A 23,836-nucleotide genomic window follows, 5' to 3' on the forward strand; every position below is an offset into this window, starting at 1 on the left:
CATCAGTGTATAAAGCAAGCATATTTCCAGCCCATACTTGGTCAATTGGAATTTTCAAAAAGTATGAAAATGAAGTTCGAGTTCTGCTGTTCTAACGAAATTTATGGATGACCGATGGAAACCGGCTATATACAGTAACCATGAATATCAATCTTCATTCTTATCTCATCCTCTATAAAACCAATGCAGACCGCACTTTAAACGAATGAGAAACGTGCCCCGTAACCACACCAGCCGTATTGCATAGTTTAGGATAGTGAAAATGATCAAGAGCATTCCGCATCTCTGGACTTCCAATCTGCAGCTGCTCCAGAATCTCCGCCACTGCTGCGTAAAGAATATCCATATTCCCATCCTCAATCTTCACAGCAATTCCCAACGCACCATCGCCTCCTAGCCGTTTCGTCTCCTGCGACGCTCGGATCGCCACGCCATAGCATCCGTCCGCACCGACTTTTCCAATCAATTCTCCCTGGAATGCCGTCGCAAGGTCGGTACAAAATCGGCCCTCTCCGCCAACGAGCTCGGGGTATTGTGCCATGGCTCCGTATATCCGGCCCAGGGATTGTGTTTGGGGATCACAGGTAGGATCCGCTGCGACTGCATCTGCTGCTGCTGCGAGGGTAGCGTAGGCTTTGCCCAAGGTGTATAGAGGAGTAGCTGGTGCAGGCAGATTACACCCATCAAGACCCCATCGTACAAGCTTCGCATCGGGCTCACAGACCTCCTCAACAACGCGTCGAACATGCACTTGGAGAGGATGGGCTGGTAGGTGATAATCCTCCAATTCAGCACCCAGTGCCCTCGCCCCAGCCAGCATCCCAGCGTGCTTCCCGGAACAATTATTGCAGATAGCGGTAGGCGTGTAATCATTCTTAATCCACACCCGGTTAGCAGCCTCCGACAACGCAGCATGCCCACCGCATTGAAGGTCTGTTTCTTTCGCGTCCACTTTTCCGAGCATAGCGTGGGCATGCGCAATATGTCTATCCTCGCTACTATGCGACGCACACATCAGCGCCAAATCAGCATCGTCGAGCCCGAACTGGTCGAAGCCCCCGGTTTCAAGAATGGCTAGCGCCTGGAATGGTTTCGCGGCAGATCGGGCCAGCGTCATGCGTGTGGGATCGCCAACTGCATAGAGCAATTTTCCATTCGAGTCGACAACTGCTGCATGAACACGGTGTCGGTTTTCCACGATGCCCCCTCTGTCGGTGACGACGGCGTCGGTGGTTTCGATTTTGACGGTCATTGTATGTAGTATCCGCAATAATGGACCCGGGGGAGTTCTTCTGGTCTTGGGGCTGTTGGTTCCGCTGTATCAGACAAATACTCAATATTAATTGAAACTCCCTGTTGTTTTTCTGGGGAAAAGAGGAATATATAGATTGAATTTGCAATGCGCCACAGGAAGTAAAGGACCGGTTCACCCGATTGGGTAAAGCGTGATGGGTCGGATACTGAGCCTAAGAAGGAATGTGGAGACAAACAGTGTAAACAGGTCAAACAGGTCAAATGGCACTGTGTAGGTGAGCATGCTATCACAGCCAGAGAAAGTCAGTAATTACCTAGAAGATATTACAGTCGGCCTATACTGTGCACTTTACGAATAAAGATCTGGGCTGTAGAATAACCTTTATAGGATACGCTTCAATAAAATAATGAGGGGGATGAAGTTTACAGTCAAATGTTCAACCATAATATATATCAACATCGATTACGAGATTTAACATGACGCCATTTCTACTATCGAATAACGATAAATAAATGAGTCAGAAGTTTTTACTGAGTCATGCTTCACATTATAGATAAGGCCTGAGCAAGCGGGGGATAACACACCAAAGACTTTACCAGTCATCGCGTCCCACAAGGCTACAATAAGCATTCCAATGCAAGCCACAATGCCAATGAAAACAATTAAACAGACGCCACAGATACCAACAGTCTACTGAAGCTCATTACTGCTAAATTGTAGGGCATCTCGTTAGCTAATGTGTTAAAGCTTCAAACTGCTTGATACTGGCATATTTTTCAATGTCTGGACTTTTTTCGCCAGCTTCTTTAGTGGTCATTGCTACATATAGACATAAATACCAATTGTGGTCTCCAGCTTAACAGTGGGAAACTGGAGAGTCATTATTAGTAATGGGCTTTATAAACTGCACAGGTCGCGCTGTAGTGTCACCCTGGGGCCATTTCGAATAATTTGAGTCTAACCCATCTACGCTCCCTTCGTGGCCAAGTAGAGGAGGTCATGCTTATTCTGCTTGAAAATACACCCGACAATATGTCAGATTATATCCCTAACTCCGAATATGTACTCAGCAAGGTATGTAACTTGTCCGACCAGCAAAGCAAGGGTCTTCGAAACGGTGAATATTCTATACTCCTCAGCAGCACGGCCTGGAATAATCTGTCGACCAAGCTATGTGATGAAAGCACGCAGACAGATTCACCGTGGGAGGGGGATACCTTATAGAAGTGTGGCGGTATAGGAAGGGATCTAGATTTCGGAAAGCCCGGAGCCAGTTAAATCCTTGTATTCACTGCACATACATTATGGCAGGAACAGAGAGGTATTATTCGAAGGATTCTCTTACGTAGTATGCTTACAGCACGGGAAACTTCCACAACCACTCGAACAGCATGATTCTGGTTTACTGAATGCAATATGAACTCTCATCGAAACAGCGCAGGATAGAGGTATATTTACTATGGTTAATAGAATAACATAAATGTCAGCTATCACATCTAATTTTGCGGCGGTTACTATTATAGCTGGCATGTTTGTATTTCTTTGTATGATAGATCACATATCACATATCACATTAACTGTGATATCTTGACTGCCTCGAGAAATAACCCAAAATTAAGAATTCAATCTGACTAAAGATAGAATAAAGGATGTGCTAAAACATCGCCCCGTCTGACAGGGCAACACTCACAACTCACAACGGATGTAACCCTGCCAAGCAACGCCACCGTCTATCAACCAGAGCTGTTTATCATAGGTTAAAAACAAAAGGATCAATGATGATCTGCACTTGAAGGATCTATCCCCAGCTATTCAGGGCTATTTTCGATCCTCCCAGGCAGTGCTGTTTCGTCGAGTCTGGGGCTGCAGATCGCCATCCTTCAGCACCGCCCCCATCTATCTGATCATTGTGATAAATAGCTTCTACTTTTCGTCGAAATCAACTCCATCGTCAATCTCAGTCTACAATCATCTCTACTATAATCTACTCTACTATCTAATATCATTTTCTACACCTTTACAATGCAGTACAAGTCCCTCGCCCTCGCTGCCGCCCTCTCCGGCGTTGCTTTGGCCGCCCCAGCTCACTCTGACACCACCACTGCTGCCTATACCGACTTCACCGGCACTGCAACCGCCTCTGCCGACTGGACCAACACTGCCGCCACCCCCAGCTCGACGCCCAGCTCGAAACCCATTCCACCAACAGTTCTTGTCGAGGAAAACAAGGAAGGCCAGTGCCGCTTCCGATTCTACAACGCACTCGGCTGCAACGGCGAGTCCAGCCCTTTCGGCGTCAAGGGCGACAAAGGCGAATGCGTCAGTAAGTTACATCATCTATGCACCCACCACCCATATAACAATACATCTAACACAAATCACAGGCGCCGACGACGAAACAGCAGTCAACGTCCCCGTCTGCGACGGCAGCGCATTCTACTTCTTCAAAGACAAAACGGTCTTCAAAGACCAGAAGGTCAGCAAGGGTGATGTGATTCTCTCGAACAACCACGCGATCGCCCAGTTCCATCTCCGTAAGGCCCTGCCTGGATATTTCGTCCAGCAGGCGGCTGTTACTCCCTCCGCGTCTATCAGTGTTCCTCACAGCACTCCTACTCCTACGCCTTCTTTCAGCCCTAAGGGCGCCCCTCAGTAAGCTACTGATGTGTGGTGATTGGGTGGTTGATGCTAAAGGGGAAATATTGAGGAGTTTGGATATATCGGATTGTATCTGTATAGAATATGTTTATGTTTGGATGGATTTACTTTGCTCTAAAAATACATTTGATCGGATAAATATTACCTCGCACTCTGCATAATATATCTGCCTAACATCATAGTTATTTACATTTTAACTCATCCTATAATGTGCTTTGCAGTATGAGCTCACCTATGTCTATGATAGAATAGAAATAACACATTTAGGACTATACGGCCTCTTCCCTCCAAACCCTCTACGGGATAGACTGTGTCCCACGCACTCTAGTTCAACTTTCGTCAGCCAGAGCTGTGTCGACTCGAGCTAACCAGGGGCAACCTTGCCATATTATATGTTGGCAATGAGTATTCAGTTCGCGGGGCAGCGGCTCGGCTCCTACCCCCACATTCCTCCGCAAATATCACACTGCAGATGGTCAGTTTTCCCTTAGCAGAGACCTCTAGCAACCCCTGAGACTAGTTCTTCAGGACGGTGAGTCCACTACGACCGATTTACAATCGGCAGTTCTTCTTTTCGGGTTATAGATATCAGCTAGGCAGAGGGCGGTTGAATCCGGGGATACAAAACTAGCCAGTTAAATAGGTCAAAGGCGCTATCGGATTGGCCGGCCGATCATGGGCCATGGAGTGCGAGCAATCTTGCTAAGGTAATCACTGTGCGGGAATTAACTAACGAAGTCTTCAACAGATCATCCTATCAATTTCAAATCCCCAGTAAAATAGATACATTCAAAGCATCATATCCATAGTCGAGACAAAATGTCCAAGTTGCCACTGGGCTTCAACGGAAGTTGTCCGGTAGGGTGTCAACCTGCCATATTTGGCAATTTACACATGACCAGAATGCCATGCGACCGCCAAGCTAAGATTTATTTGGTATGCGGTTCCGCATAGTGAGCCAGGGGGTAAAAGCCAGAATCAGGGGTAGGAAACGTTTAGCCGCAATTATGCAGGAATGACAGTTTGACTGACACAATGAACAACGTCCATTTCCAGGGTCCAGCAGTCGGGTCCGGGTTGGTGTTTCATATTCCAGGAATTATCTCGGAAAAATGATCCATGGTGCGCAGGCCCATATATAAGCTCGCAAGCACCATCGTTCTTGTCTACTGTTTGAGGATCTTGATCGACAGCCAAGGTTCATTGAAAAATGAGAACTACGGGTTTAATTCAAATTGTGAGGCTGGATCGAAGAGGTCTTGTTTACGACATATGCCATCATCGTTTCTAGAACCAACACATCGTGCAAGTAGTCATCTTTTTCCTCTCGAGTTTAAAATCGTCTAAGCTGCACTGTCAGACCGCCCAGGAAACAATTTCCATTGATAACTAAGACATCGACCCACCAGCACGGGTTGTAGATTGAACCAGACTCCATACAAATTACGCATAGTGAATGACCTGCCCCAAACCCCAAAAAGTAGGTACATTCAGGTCAATCTATCAGCAATTCTCTTCATCGATACTGCCTATACAGCCAGCAAGAATAAACATGCCATGAAAAGAAGATTAACTCATCTCGTACCCACATACTTAACTTTGCCATTTCCACGAAAAGGAGAGTTTCGGGATCTGCTTCTAAGCCCTAGGCCGGGGAAGCTATGGCACAACCCCCAGCTAGCTAGTAAACGATAGACAACGGCACAATTTGCGACTACCAATCAACGTTCAGGCCCTGGCCACTGATTGATAGCCTCGCACAACCGGTCATTTATCCCTGCTCGAAACGTTTCTATCCAGGGTTGGTGAAGATTTGACGTTGAATAAACTCACGCCGGGGTTACAGACCAAAGTACCTTACCAACTACCAAGGGTGGTTCGTGACCCCAGCCCTCTTCACTCCAGGAACTTTTCGGACGGTTCTCTGAACAAACGCCTGGATGAGAAAAAACGCCATCGCCAAGCTTCAGATAGATTAAGCGGTGCGAGTAGTACGATCGAATTCTGACATCTTGGTGACGATCGCGGGAAAATCTCGGCAAATTAGAGATGCAAAGATAAGGTTAGGCTACAATGGCTATGCTGGATAATTAATTAGAGTTTGGCTGTTAGAACAGCGCTCGCTGTTTGGTTGGGCTGTTGGGTGTGAATGGGTGATACGTGATCATTGTTAATCAGGGGTGGTTTCTGCATATCCACGATCGGATGGCTGGCGAGTCATCTCACACTAAGAAAATCGAGTGGAAAATCCAGCCCTCTCCTATTATTGTCAGCTACTAAGTAATCATTCATGAAAATTCTTGCTTTTGCCTCGATGTTCTCTTCTTACTTGCATGATTGTTCTCAACTCGCGTGGGAGCCGTCCAATGGTGCCGAAGCATGTCGCTGAATATGGCGACGCAGGGACTCGCCAGATTATACTCTCGGGATGGCTTTTCTCATACGTCCTTCCAGGCAATCAATCAAGCATTGGTAATCGTCGGGCTGACTACCGGAACCTTCTCGTTGGCCCTATATACTTATACGAGCGTGCGCATATCCAGACAATCCGGCCTTCATAATAGTAAGTTTAAGCATTCGTATCAGTGGAATAGAGTTAACATTTGTAGTATTCACGATTACTGCATGGGTGAGCCATGGTCTGCTATCTTGGCGGATGCCTACTGACCTGCTGTAGATTCTGGCAGTGGCATTTCAGTCTTTAACTCTATGTGAGCTTGCTATCCATATTCTTTCTGCGCCTCTGCTAATAAAACAAAGATGGCTTCGGCGATGGAGGAATCGGAAAACACGAAATCACCCTCTCCGACAATGAGATGACGAGATTTACAGATGTGGGAAAACACCTCGAATCCGACCCATCATTGGAATTGACACACAACAGGTCGTTCTTGCTATCATCGCCATTTTCATCCCGATGGTGTGCGTCGCAAAGCTCAGTCTGTTAACCATCTACTACCGTCTCGACCCGCTGGGAGTCTTCTGGAAAGTGTACATCTACTCCATCAGCGTGATTCTCGTCATCCCAAGTGTCGTACTGGTTATCTTATACATCTTCGGCTGCCGGCCACTGCAGATGGCATGGGACTCGACCATCACAGATGGACACTGCGTCGATCGGTTGACGATCTTGCTGACCAGTTCCGTGTTTAATGTGATTACCGACTTTCTCATGATCATTGCGCCAATACCATTAGTTTGGGACTTGCAGATGCGGCCTTTGCATAAGGTGGGTGTGGTTCTGATGTTCTTCCTGGGCTGCATGTGAGTGCTCTATACCTGTAGATCAATAACTGTAGATGGAAAGATACTAACCAGCCAGAACGATCATCACGAGCATCTTTCGCGTCATTACGGTACACCATCTCCTCTGGCAATCAGACCACCCCTACCACATGGCTACCCCGATTCTCTGGGCGTGAGTCTATCGCATCCTGCAAATAAGCGCTGGCGGCCTTCTAACTTGAATGTAGAAATGCAGAAACCGTTCTGATTATCATCTGCGACTGCCTCCCCTCCTTCCGAATCTTCCTTCGGCACCACTTCCCCTCAGACAGTGAGACTGAGTCCGGCAGTCTGACACGAACGCCACAAAGCAATACACAGAATCCCACAGACCAGGAATTACGGAGTTGGTTCGATGACGACATTGAGCTGATCCGAAATAGCGGGCAGACTTCAGATCCCACGGTCGTCGGTCGGACTATCAATATGGACTTGCAATATACCAAGTTCATAACGAGCGTGACTGTTCACTCAGGGAATGATAGGGATTCGGCTAGAGTTTAGCGATATGTTATGCATCCACTGCGTGGAAGTCTATCAATGATCCCACAGGGGTTTGTGGACTGGTGCCTGAGGCAGTAGTCAGATTGATCATGCCTACCAAGCCAATCACGGTATAAAGTACGAAGGAACGGATTAAACGTATCATATCTATAGATGAGAATGTTTTGATTACCTTGTATATATCATAGAATAAATTGGGGCCATGTCAATCTTTCATTCAGTTCAAGTTCCTTTGCTATTACACCTATGATTGGTTTCTATGTCCAGTGGCTTTCTTAGTCCGGATTGGTATGGATATTAAAATACTTTGAATATATCACGATGATTGTATCTGTATAGAATATCTGTTCATGTTTAAGTTGATTTACTCTGTTCTAAAAATACATTTCATCAGATAAATGTTACCCCGCACCAGAGCGAATATATAGAAATGACGATATACCTTCCTAACCTCAAATATTTACAATGTAGCTCATCTTATAATGTGCTCTACAGTATGCATTCACCTGTACATCCACTATAGAATAGAAATAACACATCTAGGATTATACCATTTATAACCGGAAATGCTCCGACCTCCAGTCAGGGGATTATGTGTTCATACATGGCCGACCATGTCAGATTCACATGATGACGATATTCAATACAGAAGGACAGACCAAGGCATCACTACTCGGCATTGATTTATTTTCGGGAGAGAATAGAGAGGGGCATTATCGAATGACTGAAATCATGGACATCCCTATTGTCCATAAGATAAAATGTCGATTGGTCGGTAGACCTTCTTAATCCATTGGAGGTCAGCAGCTGATAATATGAAGGTGTCACAGAATGGCCATCAGCTTAGTCTTGCCATGCCAGAGGGCGAAACTCGAGAAGATATACCATTTCCTACAGGAGAGCTTGGAGAAAGGATTATAGAAACACAGAAAAGTGCTGATGCTGTATATATCACCATCCAATCAGTCATGGGTGAAGAGGCAGTGATTGATGTAGAAGTTGCATAAGTTATGAAATGACTTATTTCGCTGATTCATATTAAATGATTAATACATAACTTGAATATACAGTTTTGTTCCGGTTCAGGGTATCATTTATTCCATAATAGCACCACCACAGTTAGCAGGACACTTCTTAGGAGCACCCTTATCAGCCCATCCCTTTCTGTCAGGGCAAGCACACGCCCACACAGTGATTCTAGGCTTGCCCTGCGAGTCCTTCATCGGGTACTGGACGGTGTAGTCGCCGCTCTTAGGCTTGGGAGTAAGGCACGGGTTCGCGACAGGAGAAGTGTAGTCCAGGTTGCCATGGACCTCAAGCACAGAGGGAGTGATGGCAAGACCGCAAGTCCAGCCACCCTTGGGGCAGGTGGCAGCGCCGGTGTCGGTGGTGATTCTGGAGGTGGAGTAGGAGACGGAGGCGCCGATGCCTGCGCTGGCTGTCTTTGTGTTAACGCCGAGGTCGATGCCGACTGTTACGGCGACGCTGACGGAGTAGGCTTCGGAGGTGGAGAGGGTGCAGTCTGTATATCATTAGATTGTATTATGCTAGATGGTAGAGGGAGTGCTACCGTCAATCTCGGGTCTGCAGGCAACGGCCATGACGGAGCTGGGTCCGTTGGTGATCTTCTTCGAGAGAGTCTTGTATTTAGGCTCGTGAGGGTTGCACTTTGGCTGGTTGTGGTTGATGCCAAAGGGAACGGCAGAGGCGAAAGCCAAGAAGGGGAGGAAAGAAAGGAGCTTCATTGTGATGGTGAAGATATCTGAAGAGAGATGTAGAGCTGTGAAGAGAAGAGAAGATGCGTTGATGATGATGAGAAGATAGATGGGATAGAATGCGGTTTATATAGATTTTTCATCTGTGCAAGTCTCAGTGTTTGTACAGAATACCTTTTCCACCTGTGCATTGTCTCAGTCGGTGTGTAGAGTACGGATATCAAAGCTGGTTCGAAGGATTTGGCCCCTTTGGATGTGCAGAGAAGAACCTCAAACGGGTAGTTTGTGGAGTTGCACTGGAGACTTTACTGCGCCTTGTGTACCAGAGTTGATTGATTAGATCTCTCTGATTATCAGACGGATCTTGATAAACATCAAGCAGACATCAATTGCAGTACATGAATTGTATGCAATAATTCAAGACCAATACATGCATAGTAATAGCCATATCAATCGCATTTCATCTCATTCAGACCCTGATCGATCTAATCTCTAATTATCTCCGACATTCTTCATTTCTACTCGGCTGAATAGACGAGTGCCGATCACCACATTATCACCTTCATCCCATTAACCCTTCATCACAACAATTCGGCCCCATTGAGGCTTGGGGCCAAATCTCTCGCTTAAAACAAGCTAATCCAGGCAAGGTAGCCGATTTCGGCAATGATTATCACCCGTCGAGATCGATTCCAAGGGATAGGGCTATTCTTGTCTCTGGCTCTTGCCAAGTGTGGCGATTTCAGGGACTAGCTTGCTTCAGTGTCTTGGCTGTTGATGTTGATGTTGGTTTTGCTGGTGGTGGTGTTGGTTTCTGTCTCGGGTCTCGGGTTTTCCGCGATACTTTCCTTTAATCTGTCAATTCGAGTGATATATCCCTCATTAGCTGCCAAGGTCCTGCACAGGGCTGTGTCGAGAGTTTTCGGTGTTTTGTCGGATGCGTCTTCACCTATTCGGTGATAGGCAGGGAAAGAGGTACACAGTACTACATCAATGACATCATTTGATTCAGTACTTTACCTATGCAAATAATTGCCATAGCCACAATATTCTGAAGGACATGATGCCTTTCTGCAGGTGCAGAGTGTGCAAAGTGCTAGTCGGGAGAAGAGGGCTGTGTAGGTGAGAAGTAAATCGGGCATTAGATTATTCCTGCAAACGGTTTTCAAGAGGTTATTTACTGTCAAATTTTCTGTTAATTCGTGTAGATAATGTATTCATTGCGTAGTGAGATAGATATGTACAGTCAAGGCAGAAACCAATTGCATAATCTGAATTGTTACTACCGAAGATCAGTGTTTTCCTGGGACTATCTGAATCATCCTGCTAGATATAAATTTTGAAGTGTAGTAATTGTACCACTTGGGTTTGCTTAATTATTATTGCATGCTATTTTTCTTCCCGTGGTCGCTGTTTAAATCATTGACCAACAAACCTTTGACCTGTGATTATTTAACACATTTCCAGGATGCAGAGCTTTCTAGTGATCATTTCCTGATAATATCTATTGTGTTTTAGAAAATTTCTACTGTGGAAATTTACTCTTCTAGTGGAGATATCACACTGCTCCGCCACCTCCCTTAGTTATCAATGAAAGCATCAACAGCCACTCCAGCCACTAAACTACGCATATTATGAAATAGTTCCAAAATATCACAATTGAATAGATTCCTATACACAAAAACTACCTACTTCTTCTCAACCAACCCCCTCAGCGCCTCCGTCTCACCCTCCAGCTTGGAAACTCTCATCCGCAACTCATCTCTTTCCCGCTTGACGCTCTCCAACTCGGCCTCAAGCTCACTCATCCGATCGACCTTTCGCTGACGGTATCGTCTCGCAGCCATGGTGTTCATTTGGCGCTTGGAGACGCGATAGGAGGATGAGGATGAGGACGAGGAGTCTTTGGGTGAGGCGTCGCGGGAGGAGGCGGAGCTGGAGCGGGGGGTGAGAGCTGGCATAGCTGGCATTGGGGATGGTTGGGAGTGGGTGGGTTGTGGAGGGTCTGATAGATATTAGTGAGGTCCTTCCATGATGGGTGATAGATGGTGCATACATGGAGCAGACTCGACACCCAAGCTCTGACCGAAGTCAGGAATCGGATCAAAGCAAAAATCAGGTCCAGGAATAGGTGATGGATTCAATGCATTCGGAAACGCAATCAACGTATCGATATCAGGAAAATCGTCAAAAGAAGCAGTAGTGGTAGGCGGCAAAAACGGGATATCAAGATCAGAAAAACACGGCGCCGTAAGAAAATCGCTATCGGGAAATTGAAAAGACGAAAACTGAAACGGAGATAGAAACTGGTCAGACGGAAGACACTGTAGAGACTCGACCGATCTGGATGACGGTGGCTCTGATCTGGCGGGCGGCCGATGCTCCGGTGGCGGCGGCGGCTGGCATCGTTGGATGTTTTAGACGGGTCCTGGGACCCGTAGAGGAAGTATTAGTGAAAGGAAGAGGATACGGATGGTTCCGTAGAGATGGATGGTGAGGGAATACGATGAGAAGGGGATGGGTTTTTATAAGTGAGAAAGTGAGTTTGGCGGGTCCGGGCATTTCGGAGTTGCGGAGTTGAGTGGGGCATTCATGATAAACTGGTACGTAGTATTAGCCCAACAGGGTACAGTATAGATGGTAAATGACGGGTAAAGGATAGGTGAGTATCAGACGATGTCAGCTCTTGAATTGCCAAGTCCTCATTGGGTTGGTGATTGCTTTCTTCATATACAACTGTAGAAATGAAACAATGAAATTCACTTACGCATTTACTGAGGATTCATCTTGCTTGTCTACAGCAACATCTACTTCTCAGTCTGCGTTTATATACTACCTCTTCCTAGTCATTTACAATCATACTTGATCATTATTATCTACTATGAGTCGAGATGATATTGTATGTATTCAGATCTCACCATCTTGAAGCCAGATGGTCTAGAGATCGTTTCGGAAATATGATCCACAGACCCACAATGAGTGGGAATGAGTGAGAATGACTCATTTGCCACAGATCCGATTGGTTGCTGGTATCCATTGCATAGCTTAATAATCCCGTTCATTAAGTATGACGACGATTTCTGTCTGCCCATCACCCAATTTGTCTGTCAAACTTCTCCCTCTCTTCGCCCTTCATATTCTTCAAGCCCACTTCTCTCAATGTTGAGAAGAAAGCAACAGCTTCTTCAAATGTCTCACTATGTGTCCATCCATCCCGCTTTACAAGCTTTACAAGACCTACAATACTGTCAAAGAAATCCTGGACCTCATTCCATCCTTCTGCATCCTTAGATGACTCTATCTCGCTTGTGCTAAAAGGTATGGGACAAGGTTGATGTGTGTTGAATTCTTGCCAATACCTGGATAAACTGTTAGATTTTTTTTCCCAATTCTAGGCATGGTTCATACCTTTCAATGTTGATAAGCGCCTCCCGGAACGAGACCAAATCGTCATCCCATGTATTGCCAGCAAATTCAATGGTCAGGCGTCTTGTCTTGCCATGGTCCAGATGGTATGTTTCAGCCAGGGCTGGATTCCTCTCTTCTGTCTCAATGAGATAAAGCTGGAAAAGAGTGGACTTGGAAATCTGCTGCTTGATCTGGGTCTTGTGCTCATCATCTAGTGTGTCAAAATTATCGGGACGGCTGAGTAGGATCTCTCCTTGATAATTCACCAGTGGCGATGGTTTGGCTTGGAGGAAAAGGGGGCCAGGCCAGACTTCCTGCCAGTCAATCACGGCCGTGATACGGTTGTCCTGTACGAATAGGTTCGGAGAATAAAGATCAGTGTGCCAGAGAGTGGACCGGGTGAATTTTTTACCAAGGTCTAGAAGGTAAGGTGTGACTGTGAGGTACTTTTCCAGTAGTTGAATATGAGCCGCTGGGTCATTTTGCGCCGTAGAGGCTAGTAGAGTAAGTTCTTTCATGATTGCAAGCTTCGAGCGAGGAGCCAAGTCATCCTATACGCCTTCAAGTTGCTCCCCTGTAGCCTCCTCCATGATGATGTATTCCGAGCCAATCGCATTGTCGGCATTGCTGCTCCATGAATAAAACCGGGGAACTGGGAGTGGAAGAATCGTTCGGGCTTAGGATTGAGGTCAATTTGATCAACGGCGCAAGAACGGCTCAACGGGGAACTAACAAATTCCATCGTGGCAACCCCAGACGCGGTGGTGTAGAAGGCAGGCCCAGCGTTCGGGTTTGGAATCCGCGCAATGGCTATTTTCCCATCATCCATGACAACTCGGCTAGCTTTCGCATGGAGATGCAGGTGTTGGAGCCCACGCTCTGGGCCGCGACTTTCTGAAGTGCAATGGGGTTGAACACCTTGTATCTATCACGAAGTTGCTGCCCCTCATCCCATAGCCAGCGTCCACTGTTGTAACGAAGTAAATCTTCGTATTCTGGTTGAGCCAAACCCCATGCTGGCTTGTGGTTATCTTGCGATCGGAGCAGACTTGCAATCTGCGGCTGGCTTGAGGGCGGATGGAAAATGGGCTTTGAAGAAACGGGACCAATTCAGCACGCAAACGGGTTCGAGGGACTCTAACTCGTTTCAAAACCAAGGAGAGGGGGTGGCGTGCTTGGGAATTCGTCGTTTCGCGCTCACGGGTTGTCGTGGTGGATGGAGCATGTACCCCGGCGCCAACCACCACCACCACAACTTGATTAAGGGGCCAAAATAAACGATGATGATCATGAGGTCATTAGGCAAGCAAACAAAAATGTCAAATCCCGACATCAAGAAGTCAGCACCGAAGCTAGATACTGGTGGATACATGTATATTGATCTCGATAGGCTGGCAGGCCATGGATGATTGGAGAAAGCGCATGAGTTATAGACCGGGAGTACCGACGGCTGTTATTACGTTGACAACGACAACTGACAAATTCCACTGTGTAGGGCGTGATGAGGGTGCAGGTCCACTTTGGGATTTGAATACGCGCTGTAGATATTTGTAATTACCCCCAACAAGATAAGATATCTTATGATACCCCTCAGCCAGCTTCCATGGAGACAGCCTGGCAGGCTATCTGTCTGCAGTACAATGGGCCGAAGACCCTGTAATCTGTATGCATCGCGGAGATGCTGATCTATAATTAGCGCCCACTGATAGTGGAAATGTGTTCATATCTGGCTGGCTTGGAGTGGCTATCCTGCGATCGAATAATCTGCCGCGCTTTGAAAGCGGGTCGAAGGACCCGTGAAGAGACGGGGTCGATCGAACATGTGGGCACTTTCAAGTTACCATGGTTTGTCCAAGAATGGGCGCGTAGTTGAATCATGTTGAATCATGGCTACGCGCTCGCGGGACGCCGCGATGGAGTCGATCGGCGATCTAGTCCATGCCTGGGTTGTAGATGGAGAGCCACTGCAGTCGTTAAGTCGCAGAATGCACTCCACCACTGTTAAGACAGGGATCAAGGATCTATTTGATCCTTCAAGCACGACCTGCATCTTTATCGCATATTCACTGATTGTGATGCATCTGTCAGATATATGATAGTGACCTATCTGTCAGATTGGATGTTTATGCAGTGTATAGGTGAATCATCATTCATTAGACCTGTTATGCAGCCCAACAATCGGCAGCGTATCTTGACACATTCTCAACCATTGACCGTCATATGATATGCATTCCTCCCAATCGAGACAATCCACTCTATCGGGCCCAAACACGCCCACAGCCAATAATAAAACTACCCCAACATTTGATTTTCGTCACACAAGAGAGTGCTGACCCGTTTAACAATCCACTGTGCGAGAAACATCTGATCGCCGTACCCCATTACAAAATTTATCATTCCTTCCAACAACCTCAGCCAGCCACGTCCATGCGCGCGCATAAGTCCGAGTTGTCCCGCTGACAGATCACGCAGCCGTGGATGAAACAAGTTTAAGAAAGTATCGGTCCACCAGCGCGACATCGACCACTATTGGACGTACCGGCGCATGAAGCTGTGCGACTCCCTCCAACAATGGCTTTGTTCGGGCATTGGTTCCCGCGTGCACCTGACACAATGGGATGGTTTGGTGGGTTCACGCAACTGGACTGGGCTGAGGGATGATTCATAAGCTGCTGCTGCATCGAGGGGTGCGGCCGTGGTACGTTAAATACTGCAGGGGGGTCCGCATTTGACGTGGCATTCATCCATTCAGCATTTACCTTTTTCACGGACAGTTGAATAATAATGTGCGGGCTTTCTGCGTTCATCACGGCAACGCCGCAGAGGAAGAAAAAGGTCGAAAAACAGCTCGATGCCAGTCTAGATATCATCAAGCATCGGGGCCCGGATGCTCGTGGTGTTTATTTTAGTCCCGACTACCGCGTGGGTGTGTTTTCCCTGTCTCGTGCCACATGGTGATAATGCAACGCTGACCTTCAGGCCTTGGCCATGTTCGTCTGTCGATTATCGATCTCAGCCCGGAAGGCAACCAGCCGTTTGTCGATGAATCTGGTGGGATCTACGCTGTCGTCAATGGCGAGCTATACGACTATGAAAAATACCGCGCTGAACTCTCCGACACATTCACCTTCAAGGGCCACAGCGACTGTGAGATTGTCATCGCCTTGTATAAGAAGTACGGCATTTCCTTCCTCTCCCACCTCCGCGGCGAGTTCGCTCTCGTGCTATGGGATGCAAAGCGGGAACTGCTCCTTGCCGCCCGAGATCGATATGGAATTAAGTCACTCTATTATACACTCGTGAATGGGAGGCTGCTGGTAGCAACAGAGATGAAGTCGTTTTTGGCGCTGGGTCTGAAGCCAGAGTGGGATGTTTATAGTCTCAAGGATCAGAGTTGGATGTTTGGGAAGAGGACGTTCTTGAAGGGGGTTAGGAGGGTGCTGCCGGGTCATTATATGAGTTGTAGGCATTTTGGAGAGACGGAGCAGAAGATTTATTGGGATGTCGAGTATCCAGATAAGGTGATTCCCTTGACCCCCCTGGTCGTGATATATACATGCTGACTGGGTAGACCGTGAAAGAAACACGGACCGAAGAAGAATGCATCAAAGGCGTTCGAGACCGTTTATTCGAAGCGATTCGAGTGCGACTCCGAGCTGACGTCCCTGTCGGCGTCTATCTCAGCGGAGGACTCGACTCGTCCGCCGTCGCCGGCATAATCGCCCATCTAATGAAAGAAGAGGGAGCAAAACTCGGCGACGAAGCAAGCGGCGAACTCAAACGTCTCAAAGTCTTTACCGTCCAGTTCGACAAAGACAGCGGCGTCGATGAATCCGACATCGCCAAACGCACCGCCGACTGGCTCGGCGTCGACTTCCACCCGATCAGGATGACCGAAGAGTCCATCGCGAGCCGCTTTGAAGATGTGGTCTGGCACAGTGAGGCGCCCTTTGCCGATACGAATGGGACGGGCAAGCTGGCCATGGCGGAAATGGTGCATTCACACGGCATCAAAGTCGTCATCACTGGTGAGGGCGCTGATGAGAACTTTGGCGGATACTCGTTTCTGGTGCCGGATCGGTTCCGTGAGCCTGATCTTACATGGGCATCTCCTATCCCAACGGCGGAACAGCTGAAGACTGCTATTTCAAAACTGATATGGAGTGGGGAGACGGTGAATGAAGGGCCGCCGTCTGCGAGGAATATGTCCAACAACACATGCACATCTAACAATATTGCCTTTGTCAATCAGCTACCCATGGCAGACTGGACGGATGGTTTACTGACAGAACACCCTGAAACCGCTCTGGTGGAGAGTCTAGACAGCCATGCTCTATCCTCGATGATGTACAAGTGGCATCCACTGCATACAGCGCTGTACATCACGACCAGAATCGGACTGGCAAACGCCCTCCTCCGCTATCTGGGCGATAATATTGACATGGTGCATCACGTTGAAAGCAGAACCCCCTTTCTCGACCACCATCTGACACAATACGTCAACAGTCTGCCCCCGGCTCTGAAGATCCGCTATGATCCGGACACAGGCAATATGTCCGAAAAGTACATTCTCAAAGAAGCCGTCAAACCATTCATCACAGACGAGATCTACGGCCGGCAGAAGAAGCCATTCCTCGGCCCGCCCCGGTTTAAAGAAAACGGACCGTTCCATTTAATGATAAGCAGGCTCATTACGAAGACGAATATCGAGGGATTAGGATTTATCGAGTGGAAGGTGGCCAAGAAGCTATTCGATAATGCGTTTACTGCCAATGATGGCGTGGCACTGCGGAGTGTGTTTCTGATTGCGCAGATGGTGGTGCTGGGACAGAGATTTGGCATTAAGACTGCTGTTCCTGAATGACTTGTACATGAAGCTATATCCTATACAGAATGAACTATTCAAAGAACTGATTCTTCGGTCTGGGAAGTCCCAGGTGCTCTCTCAACGTCGACCCCTCGTAATCATCCCGGAAGATGCCTCGTCGCTGTAACTCAGGAACCAGCCTCTGCGTCACATCGTCCAGTCCCTGAGGCAGGAATGGGAAGACAACCGTGAATCCATCTGCGGCCTCTTCGTCCAACCACGTCTGCAACTCATCCGCGATCGTCTGTGGCGTGCCCACAAACGCCAGCCCGGAAAACCCTCCATATCGCTGCGCAAGCTGCCGCACAGTAAGCCCTTCATCCCTTGCAAGTTGCAGCACACCCTCTCTGCCTGTCTTGCTGGCATTCGTTTCTGGCAGTTCACTCGGAAGAGGTCCATCAGGGTCAAACCCAGACGCATCCGCGCCCAGCACGACAGACAACGACGCAATGGCACTATCATAATGCACGAGACTATCCAGCTTCAACCGCTTCTCCCTCGCCTCCTCCACCGTATCCCCAATCACAATAAACGCTGCAGGCAGAATCTTCAAATGACTCTTTTCCCGCCCAGCAGCCACCACCCTCCCCTTGATATCCGCATACAACGCCTTCGCGGACTCAATATCCCGCGGCGAGCAAAACACCGCCTCAGCAGTCTCCGCCGCAAGCTGTCGTCCTGGCTCCGACTGTCCAGCCTGCACGATCACCGGCCATCCCTGGACTGGTCGCGCGATATTCAACGGCCCTCTTACCTTCAACTCCTCCCCGCGGTGGTTGAGGACATGCAACTTCTCCGGATCAAAGAAAACACCACTCTCCTGGTCGCGGATAAACGCATCATCCGCAAAACTATCCCAGAGCCCAGTCACAACATCATAAAACTCCCGCGCACGCTTATACCGCTCCGCATGCTCAACATGCTCATCGAGATTAAAGTTCTTCGCGGACTCCGGATTCCCCGTGGTGACAATATTCCACGCCGCACGGCCGCTACTCAAATGATCCAGCGACGCGAACCGTCTCGCAATATGATAGGGCTGCTCGTACGTCGTCGACGCAGTTGCCGCTAGCCCGATCTTCTCCGTCACCACCGACAAGGCGGAGAGTAGCGTGAACGGCTCAAACGATGTAACTGTGTGGCTGCGTTTGAGCGCTTCAACGGGCATGTTCAGCACGGCGAGATGGTCGGCCATGAAGAAGGCGTCGAATTTGGCGGCTTCGAGTTTGGTGATGAAGGATTTGAGATGGGAGAGGTTGAAGTTGGCGTCGGGGGCGGCGCCGGGGTACCGCCAGCCTCCGGTGTGGAGGGTGACGGGGCGCATGAAGGCTGTGAGGTGGAGTTTTTTGTCGGGCATTTTGATATTGCTGTAGTGTAGATGGGATGATGGACTAATGTTAGTGGATTGATGAGAGAGATGTTTATATAGGTATATAGGAGTGATTACAAATGGAAGAGGGGATGCAATCACGACATCCATCGTGTGGTTGAAGTCATCCCGATAGACCAATTATCGATGTAACAACTATCATAGATGTTTAATCTGCATGTAAGCATGGATATTCAGTCAGCGTTACAAATCAACAAACCGCTTACGCAGGCTATCCTTGTACACACCCTCTTCCTCCACCTTATTGTCAATCACGCTGTCAGCTCCAACACACCAGTATGGACTTACAACTCAATCAAAAACACGCTGTGTACAGTGCTCCTCGCAAAAAGCACGTTGAATATGCTCGTTAAACTCCGTAAAAGTCCTTTTGGACTATGCACAGCTTGGAAATACTAGAAACTCTTTCTCTCCCAGCATTTTCTCATAATATCAGCTTGACGCTCATCGGGACCTTCCTGCTCGCCAAAAACATCTATAAACTCAGTAATAACTCTTTTGAAAGTATCTAGTTGCTTTCCATGTTCAATATCATCGATCGGCCGACCAGTCAGCCAATAAGGCGGTGTTTGTAGTTCGATCGGAAACGAACATGCCCATTCCAGATCGATCAGGGAGATGATATGCCACTCTTCATCGACGAAGATATTACTGGGGTGGAGGTCAGATAGAGTAAGTACGAACGGGCCGTTGCGGTATTGTCGAGAGATGAAGTGATGAAGGGTTCCGCGCATCATGGTCAATGCAGCGAGCTGTTCTTGACCATCTGTCAGATTGTGAATGGCATTTGGCTGGTAGTTGATTCGGTTATCGTGGCATTGTAGTAGATCTAAAAGATACGGTTCCACGGATTCGTAGGTTGAATTGCGTGGGATCGTGGGAATGTCTTCGTTCTCCAGCGTTTGCAGTCGAAGTGTTAGTGGCCGATTTGTCAACCTTATGACTCCATCATTGTTCATTGTGAGTGATCCAATTCGGGGGAGTTTGATGCGGCTCAGTGAGAGCATGATGTTTGCAAGGTCACTGAATAGATTCCGTCTGCGTGTTTTGTCCTCAATATGCGTTGCCCATGAATCGGACAGCATACGGACATGTTCGACGAAGCTGATGATCATATATCCTGTTGATAATGCATTGCGTCTTTTCATCCCGATGTAAGGGCATATCATGGGCAGCCCAATTCATGAGCGAATGGTGCGAGTGACACGCCAACAGAGTTGAGGAAAGAAAGACATAGACGATGGCTCGACAAACTAGTATATACACCTTAGTTTCATACAAATGTAATTCATAATAACTTACAGTCCGTCCATCAGGAAATGCGAACCCATACAGATGAGGGATAGACACCGTTGGGCAGTTCTTACGAATCCAGATGTAGGTAGCTACTTCACAACGCAGTTTCTCATCCACATTCCCGGGATAATTGTCCTCTCCTATCTTAAACGGCAAGGGATTTCGAATCAGGACGCGGTGGTCGGATGAGTTAACGTAGACTGGTATGCACACATTGTAGCTGCCAAATAAGCAGTGTTCCTCCTCATCAACGCGACATTGTTTGACACGTAGATGAAAGGAGACTGCCGCTTCAATATCCCCTTTATGAGAGTTGAGATGAGACCAGCATTCCTCTTGTTTTCGAGGATAGTCTAGTCGATGGAGAGAAACAATCAAAACATCGCAGATGCGAGCATCACCTGATTGTCCCTGGTGACACGTGACTCGAAACAACTATATAAATAATTTAACTGGGCTATGATTTACTGTTAAATCATTACACAGCGTTACTGCTACAGGAATCATCTTTCATTCCTCTACTGGGCTTTCTGTCTCATGTAGCATCGCCTTTTAAACCGATTCTTCTGCACCAATCCATTGTTCCCAATCCGATCCAGATGGAGGGTTGGGTATTATACCAGCTATTTGGACAAGGAATACTCGATGTATATCATTCAAGCTGGGTTCTTAACCTTCCCATAATATTCAAGTATTCCGTGAGATAGTAAGGTTGGGTTTGTGTTTGTAAACTGTTCGGTTCCTCATAGCATGGATATATATACATCGGCCAAGCGACCACGCAAACATCCAATCATCCTCCGGCATAGAAGATCTTCTGCAGGTCATGTCAGAACAACGCGTGTACTATATTTCCAAGTCCCTAATGCCTGAGCAGGATCGATGGATCGTCTGGACAGAGCCTCGATGAGCCCCGTCGATTCCCACCAGTCAAATACCAATATTCTCCAGGTTGCGGGCCCAGTTGACAAGGCTCACCTACATTTATGGTGAAGGGAAATTTCCTTTTTTTTTTTTTTTTTTTTTTTTGGCTCTTCGTGGCATTGCTTGTCTGGAAACTAGAGAAAGAGTCTTCTTGCCAGCCTGTCAGAGCCTTAGATTCCTGTCAGTTCAGCCTTGCCAAGAGAGACTCACAGGATATTTATTCATCGATGTGACGTGTGTGTTGCACCTCTTCCCGCCATGGCAGGGAAACAATTCCTTTCCTACGACATCTGAAAGTTTTATAAACTATCATAGGTGGTGCGTTTGCTGAGATACCCCATAGGATTCCTGGGATATACTACGTAGGCATAGGAGACCCTCCGGGCGAGTGCGGGGTTGGACCCTTGGCTGACAAGGGTGTATTAATGCCTCACATCTACGGCCACACCGGGATTGGTCTTTGTGGCAGAACAGTTTAAGCTTAAAACTCAAGTCCGTTGAGGGACTGCGGCCAAGCTCCAGAATTTGCCCAGCGCAGAACATGGGAGAACATGAGTATGTATAGCTTCATCCGTCAGCATACAAATCCCACAACTAGGGCCGAAAAAATATATTGAGAATGAGAATGCCTTGGTTATGCGGCTCAAATCCACAGCCTACCGATTCTGGTCAAAGATCAACAAAGATCGGCTCTTCAGTTATGTACACGGCAGAGTCATTGTCAGCATTTCTTGGTATAAACAAGGCTACGAGCCTTGGACAGCACTGCCTTGTTGTACCGGTACAATTACATGGCCTAGACACTTCCTGCGTTGACGATCGATGATCCTTCAGATAGCAAGGCTGTACCTTGATTAACATCAATCAACTAGACCGTCCTCAGCCCCAGAGATATACGAAGTATGACGAAAGAATTTGCTCAACAGAAGAGTGAAAAAGAGATTACTAGTTACCAAGGCAGCATAAAAGCTATATAAACCACCCAGAATCACTCAGTATCAGTGTCCTTCATCAACAACTTCAGAAATTTACATCTCTTATCAATTCAACGAAACCTACCTCAGGAAGCCCTCGTGACAATGAAGCTCTACGCCGCTTTTATTGCTCTTGTGACTAGCTCTGCAGTGGTCATGGCCTCACCTGCCCCATCTCTAGAGGACGGGGGTAACATTGTCCAGCGATCATGGAAGGACGGTGTATGATACATATTATACCCTTTTTTACAGACGGCTGTTTACTGATAATAAATAGAAATGCAATGGAACGAAGTGTCGGATAGGTTGGGAGGTGGAAGGCACGTAAGTAATTGGTTAAATATTGGTCGTTCCTGGATCTTCAAACTGACTCATAATACTTAGCGATTGTGACTACGGCAGCGTAAAAGCCCCTGCTATCTTGACTTTTTCTCTAAAGGAAGACTGACACTTTCAATACAGTGCGCTGGTCCAGACGGGGGTGATAATACTTACTGTTACCAGACAGAGGATTCCAATGCAGCTACTTACTGCCCTGGAGCAACTTAAGAATTATGAGTGGCATAACTGCGGTGTGGCAATGAAGCTTTGGGACATGAACAGCTCATGGTCCTACAAAGATTTCTTGGTCAGCATGGGTTTAATCCTATGTTGGAGATATTAGACGATCGTTGTGTAACTACCAAATCAATTGATGAATTGGCGGCCTGCCTATTATCTCATATTAAAATTCTCTCACCCGACCTCAGTATGGAGCCTTTATAATCCAGCCACTTTTCGTGGACATAGTAATCAAAAGTAAAGTCCCGATGTCTTCTGCATAGTAACTTCCCCATGGTGCTTCAACCTTAATCGCAATCAGTATGTACAGTACATCGTCGCCTTTCTATATCCTGATGTGTTATCCTGCATATTGTATGTCCCATGCTGCTGGTCTGGCTTTATTGCTCTCGTGGCCACAACAAGCGATGGGCTTGTTTTCGATACTGCCTCGTTTCCGTCCTACTTCTGGGTACTAAATACTGAGTTCCATCCGAAACAGGATACAGCTTTGAAGCGATGATATCTACCAATAAGACACTTTCTTGACGGCTATCATATCATACTCAGTGGGGGGGCCGAGAAGAGTAACAGTTTGCAAAATCATGAGGACAGCGGGAATGAAAGAAGCAAAAACAAAAAAAAGAAACGACACCAGTCGGGTTCGAACCGACGCCCACGAATGGAATAGATATCAATTATTGTGATAATTCAAGTCTATCGCCTTAGACCACTCGGCCATAGTGCCTTTGTTGAAACTCAATCTGCTTTAACCAATATATCTGCTCATTGATTGAAAAGCTCCATGCCAAATTCTATTATCGACCACAGAGGAATTGGTTTCATCATAAAACCAACATTTTACGTTACGGATGAACTATCTTGTTTTGCCGAGCTATGGCTAAAACCCAAAACTCTTTGAGGAAGAAAATATAAACAATTGCCCAGCATAACGAAGGCCATCGTAGACAGTTTGTTTGCACACCGCGCAGTGGCTAGTACTCTGCTCTCCACACTCTC

At 47.2% G+C, this 23,836-nt stretch overlaps 11 protein-coding genes and 1 non-coding gene across 12 annotated transcripts; 5 read left to right on the forward strand and 7 right to left on the reverse strand.

Annotated features, from left to right (window-relative positions):
- Window positions 1-33: 33 nt before the first annotated feature.
- On the reverse strand, window positions 34-1,635 carry ASPWEDRAFT_130022 (asparaginase). Its single transcript, XM_040829261.1, has 2 exons — window positions 1,569-1,635; window positions 34-1,521 (listed from the first exon to the last, which is right to left on the reverse strand). The coding sequence occupies exon 2, from the start codon at window positions 1,250-1,252 to the stop codon at window positions 173-175; it is 1,080 nt and encodes a 359-aa protein (XP_040690075.1). The 5' UTR covers window positions 1,253-1,521; window positions 1,569-1,635; the 3' UTR covers window positions 34-172.
- A 1,425-nt stretch (window positions 1,636-3,060) lies between these two features.
- Window positions 3,061-4,111, forward strand: ASPWEDRAFT_37964 (uncharacterized protein). Its single transcript, XM_040834804.1, has 2 exons — window positions 3,061-3,578; window positions 3,640-4,111. Exons 1-2 carry the CDS (start codon window positions 3,278-3,280, stop codon window positions 3,909-3,911), a joined length of 573 nt encoding a protein of 190 aa, XP_040690076.1. The 5' UTR covers window positions 3,061-3,277; the 3' UTR covers window positions 3,912-4,111.
- A 2,181-nt stretch (window positions 4,112-6,292) lies between these two features.
- On the forward strand, window positions 6,293-7,702 carry ASPWEDRAFT_108547 (uncharacterized protein; the record flags this gene model as incomplete). The annotated part of the gene is made up of 5 exons (XM_040828002.1): window positions 6,293-6,476; window positions 6,523-6,542; window positions 6,798-7,177; window positions 7,236-7,331; window positions 7,387-7,702. The coding sequence occupies 5 exons, from the start codon at window positions 6,293-6,295 to the stop codon at window positions 7,700-7,702; spliced, it is 996 nt and encodes a 331-aa protein (XP_040690077.1).
- Window positions 7,703-8,178: 476 nt separating this feature from the next.
- On the forward strand, window positions 8,179-8,859 carry ASPWEDRAFT_405675 (uncharacterized protein). Its single transcript, XM_040835351.1, has 3 exons — window positions 8,179-8,196; window positions 8,246-8,473; window positions 8,524-8,859. The coding sequence occupies exons 1-3, from the start codon at window positions 8,185-8,187 to the stop codon at window positions 8,707-8,709; spliced, it is 426 nt and encodes a 141-aa protein (XP_040690078.1). The 5' UTR covers window positions 8,179-8,184; the 3' UTR covers window positions 8,710-8,859.
- Window positions 8,733-9,447, reverse strand: ASPWEDRAFT_181420 (uncharacterized protein; the record flags this gene model as incomplete). The annotated part of the gene is made up of 2 exons (XM_040831873.1): window positions 8,733-9,224; window positions 9,273-9,447. The coding sequence occupies 2 exons, from the start codon at window positions 9,445-9,447 to the stop codon at window positions 8,797-8,799; spliced, it is 603 nt and encodes a 200-aa protein (XP_040690079.1). The 3' UTR covers window positions 8,733-8,796.
- Window positions 9,448-11,020: 1,573 nt separating this feature from the next.
- On the reverse strand, window positions 11,021-11,557 carry ASPWEDRAFT_405693 (uncharacterized protein). Its single transcript, XM_040835352.1, has one exon. The coding sequence runs from the start codon at window positions 11,385-11,387 to the stop codon at window positions 11,106-11,108; it is 282 nt and encodes a 93-aa protein (XP_040690080.1). The 5' UTR covers window positions 11,388-11,557; the 3' UTR covers window positions 11,021-11,105.
- A 1,153-nt stretch (window positions 11,558-12,710) lies between these two features.
- Window positions 12,711-13,402, reverse strand: ASPWEDRAFT_37969 (uncharacterized protein). Its single transcript, XM_040834805.1, has one exon. The coding sequence runs from the start codon at window positions 13,341-13,343 to the stop codon at window positions 12,789-12,791; it is 555 nt and encodes a 184-aa protein (XP_040690081.1). The 5' UTR covers window positions 13,344-13,402; the 3' UTR covers window positions 12,711-12,788.
- A 2,207-nt stretch (window positions 13,403-15,609) lies between these two features.
- On the forward strand, window positions 15,610-17,689 carry ASPWEDRAFT_106759 (asparagine synthetase B family protein; the record flags this gene model as incomplete). Its single annotated transcript, XM_040827838.1, has 3 exons — window positions 15,610-15,751; window positions 15,805-16,346; window positions 16,397-17,689. The coding sequence occupies 3 exons, from the start codon at window positions 15,610-15,612 to the stop codon at window positions 17,687-17,689; spliced, it is 1,977 nt and encodes a 658-aa protein (XP_040690082.1).
- Window positions 17,690-17,723: 34 nt separating this feature from the next.
- Window positions 17,724-19,049, reverse strand: ASPWEDRAFT_169930 (LLM class flavin-dependent oxidoreductase; the record flags this gene model as incomplete). The annotated part of the gene is made up of 1 exon (XM_040830542.1): window positions 17,724-19,049. The coding sequence occupies one exon, from the start codon at window positions 19,047-19,049 to the stop codon at window positions 17,724-17,726; it is 1,326 nt and encodes a 441-aa protein (XP_040690083.1).
- A 428-nt stretch (window positions 19,050-19,477) lies between these two features.
- Window positions 19,478-21,206, reverse strand: ASPWEDRAFT_49912 (uncharacterized protein; the record flags this gene model as incomplete). The annotated part of the gene is made up of 4 exons (XM_040837347.1): window positions 19,478-19,557; window positions 19,630-20,134; window positions 20,385-20,731; window positions 21,143-21,206. 4 exons carry the CDS (start codon window positions 21,204-21,206, stop codon window positions 19,478-19,480), a joined length of 996 nt encoding a protein of 331 aa, XP_040690084.1.
- A 1,072-nt stretch (window positions 21,207-22,278) lies between these two features.
- ASPWEDRAFT_37975 (uncharacterized protein) lies at window positions 22,279-22,998 on the forward strand. Its single transcript, XM_040834806.1, has 4 exons — window positions 22,279-22,498; window positions 22,554-22,600; window positions 22,661-22,679; window positions 22,739-22,998. The coding sequence occupies exons 1-4, from the start codon at window positions 22,382-22,384 to the stop codon at window positions 22,823-22,825; spliced, it is 270 nt and encodes an 89-aa protein (XP_040690085.1). The 5' UTR covers window positions 22,279-22,381; the 3' UTR covers window positions 22,826-22,998.
- A 467-nt stretch (window positions 22,999-23,465) lies between these two features.
- ASPWEDRAFT_t111 lies at window positions 23,466-23,564 on the reverse strand. The gene has a single exon. It is a non-coding gene; the product is annotated as a tRNA-Ser (tRNA).
- Window positions 23,565-23,836: the final 272 nt, after the last annotated feature.

This window comes from Aspergillus wentii, assembly GCF_001890725.1.
Source record: "Aspergillus wentii DTO 134E9 unplaced genomic scaffold ASPWEscaffold_3, whole genome shotgun sequence".
Taxonomy (NCBI): Eukaryota; Fungi; Ascomycota; class Eurotiomycetes; order Eurotiales; family Aspergillaceae; genus Aspergillus; species Aspergillus wentii.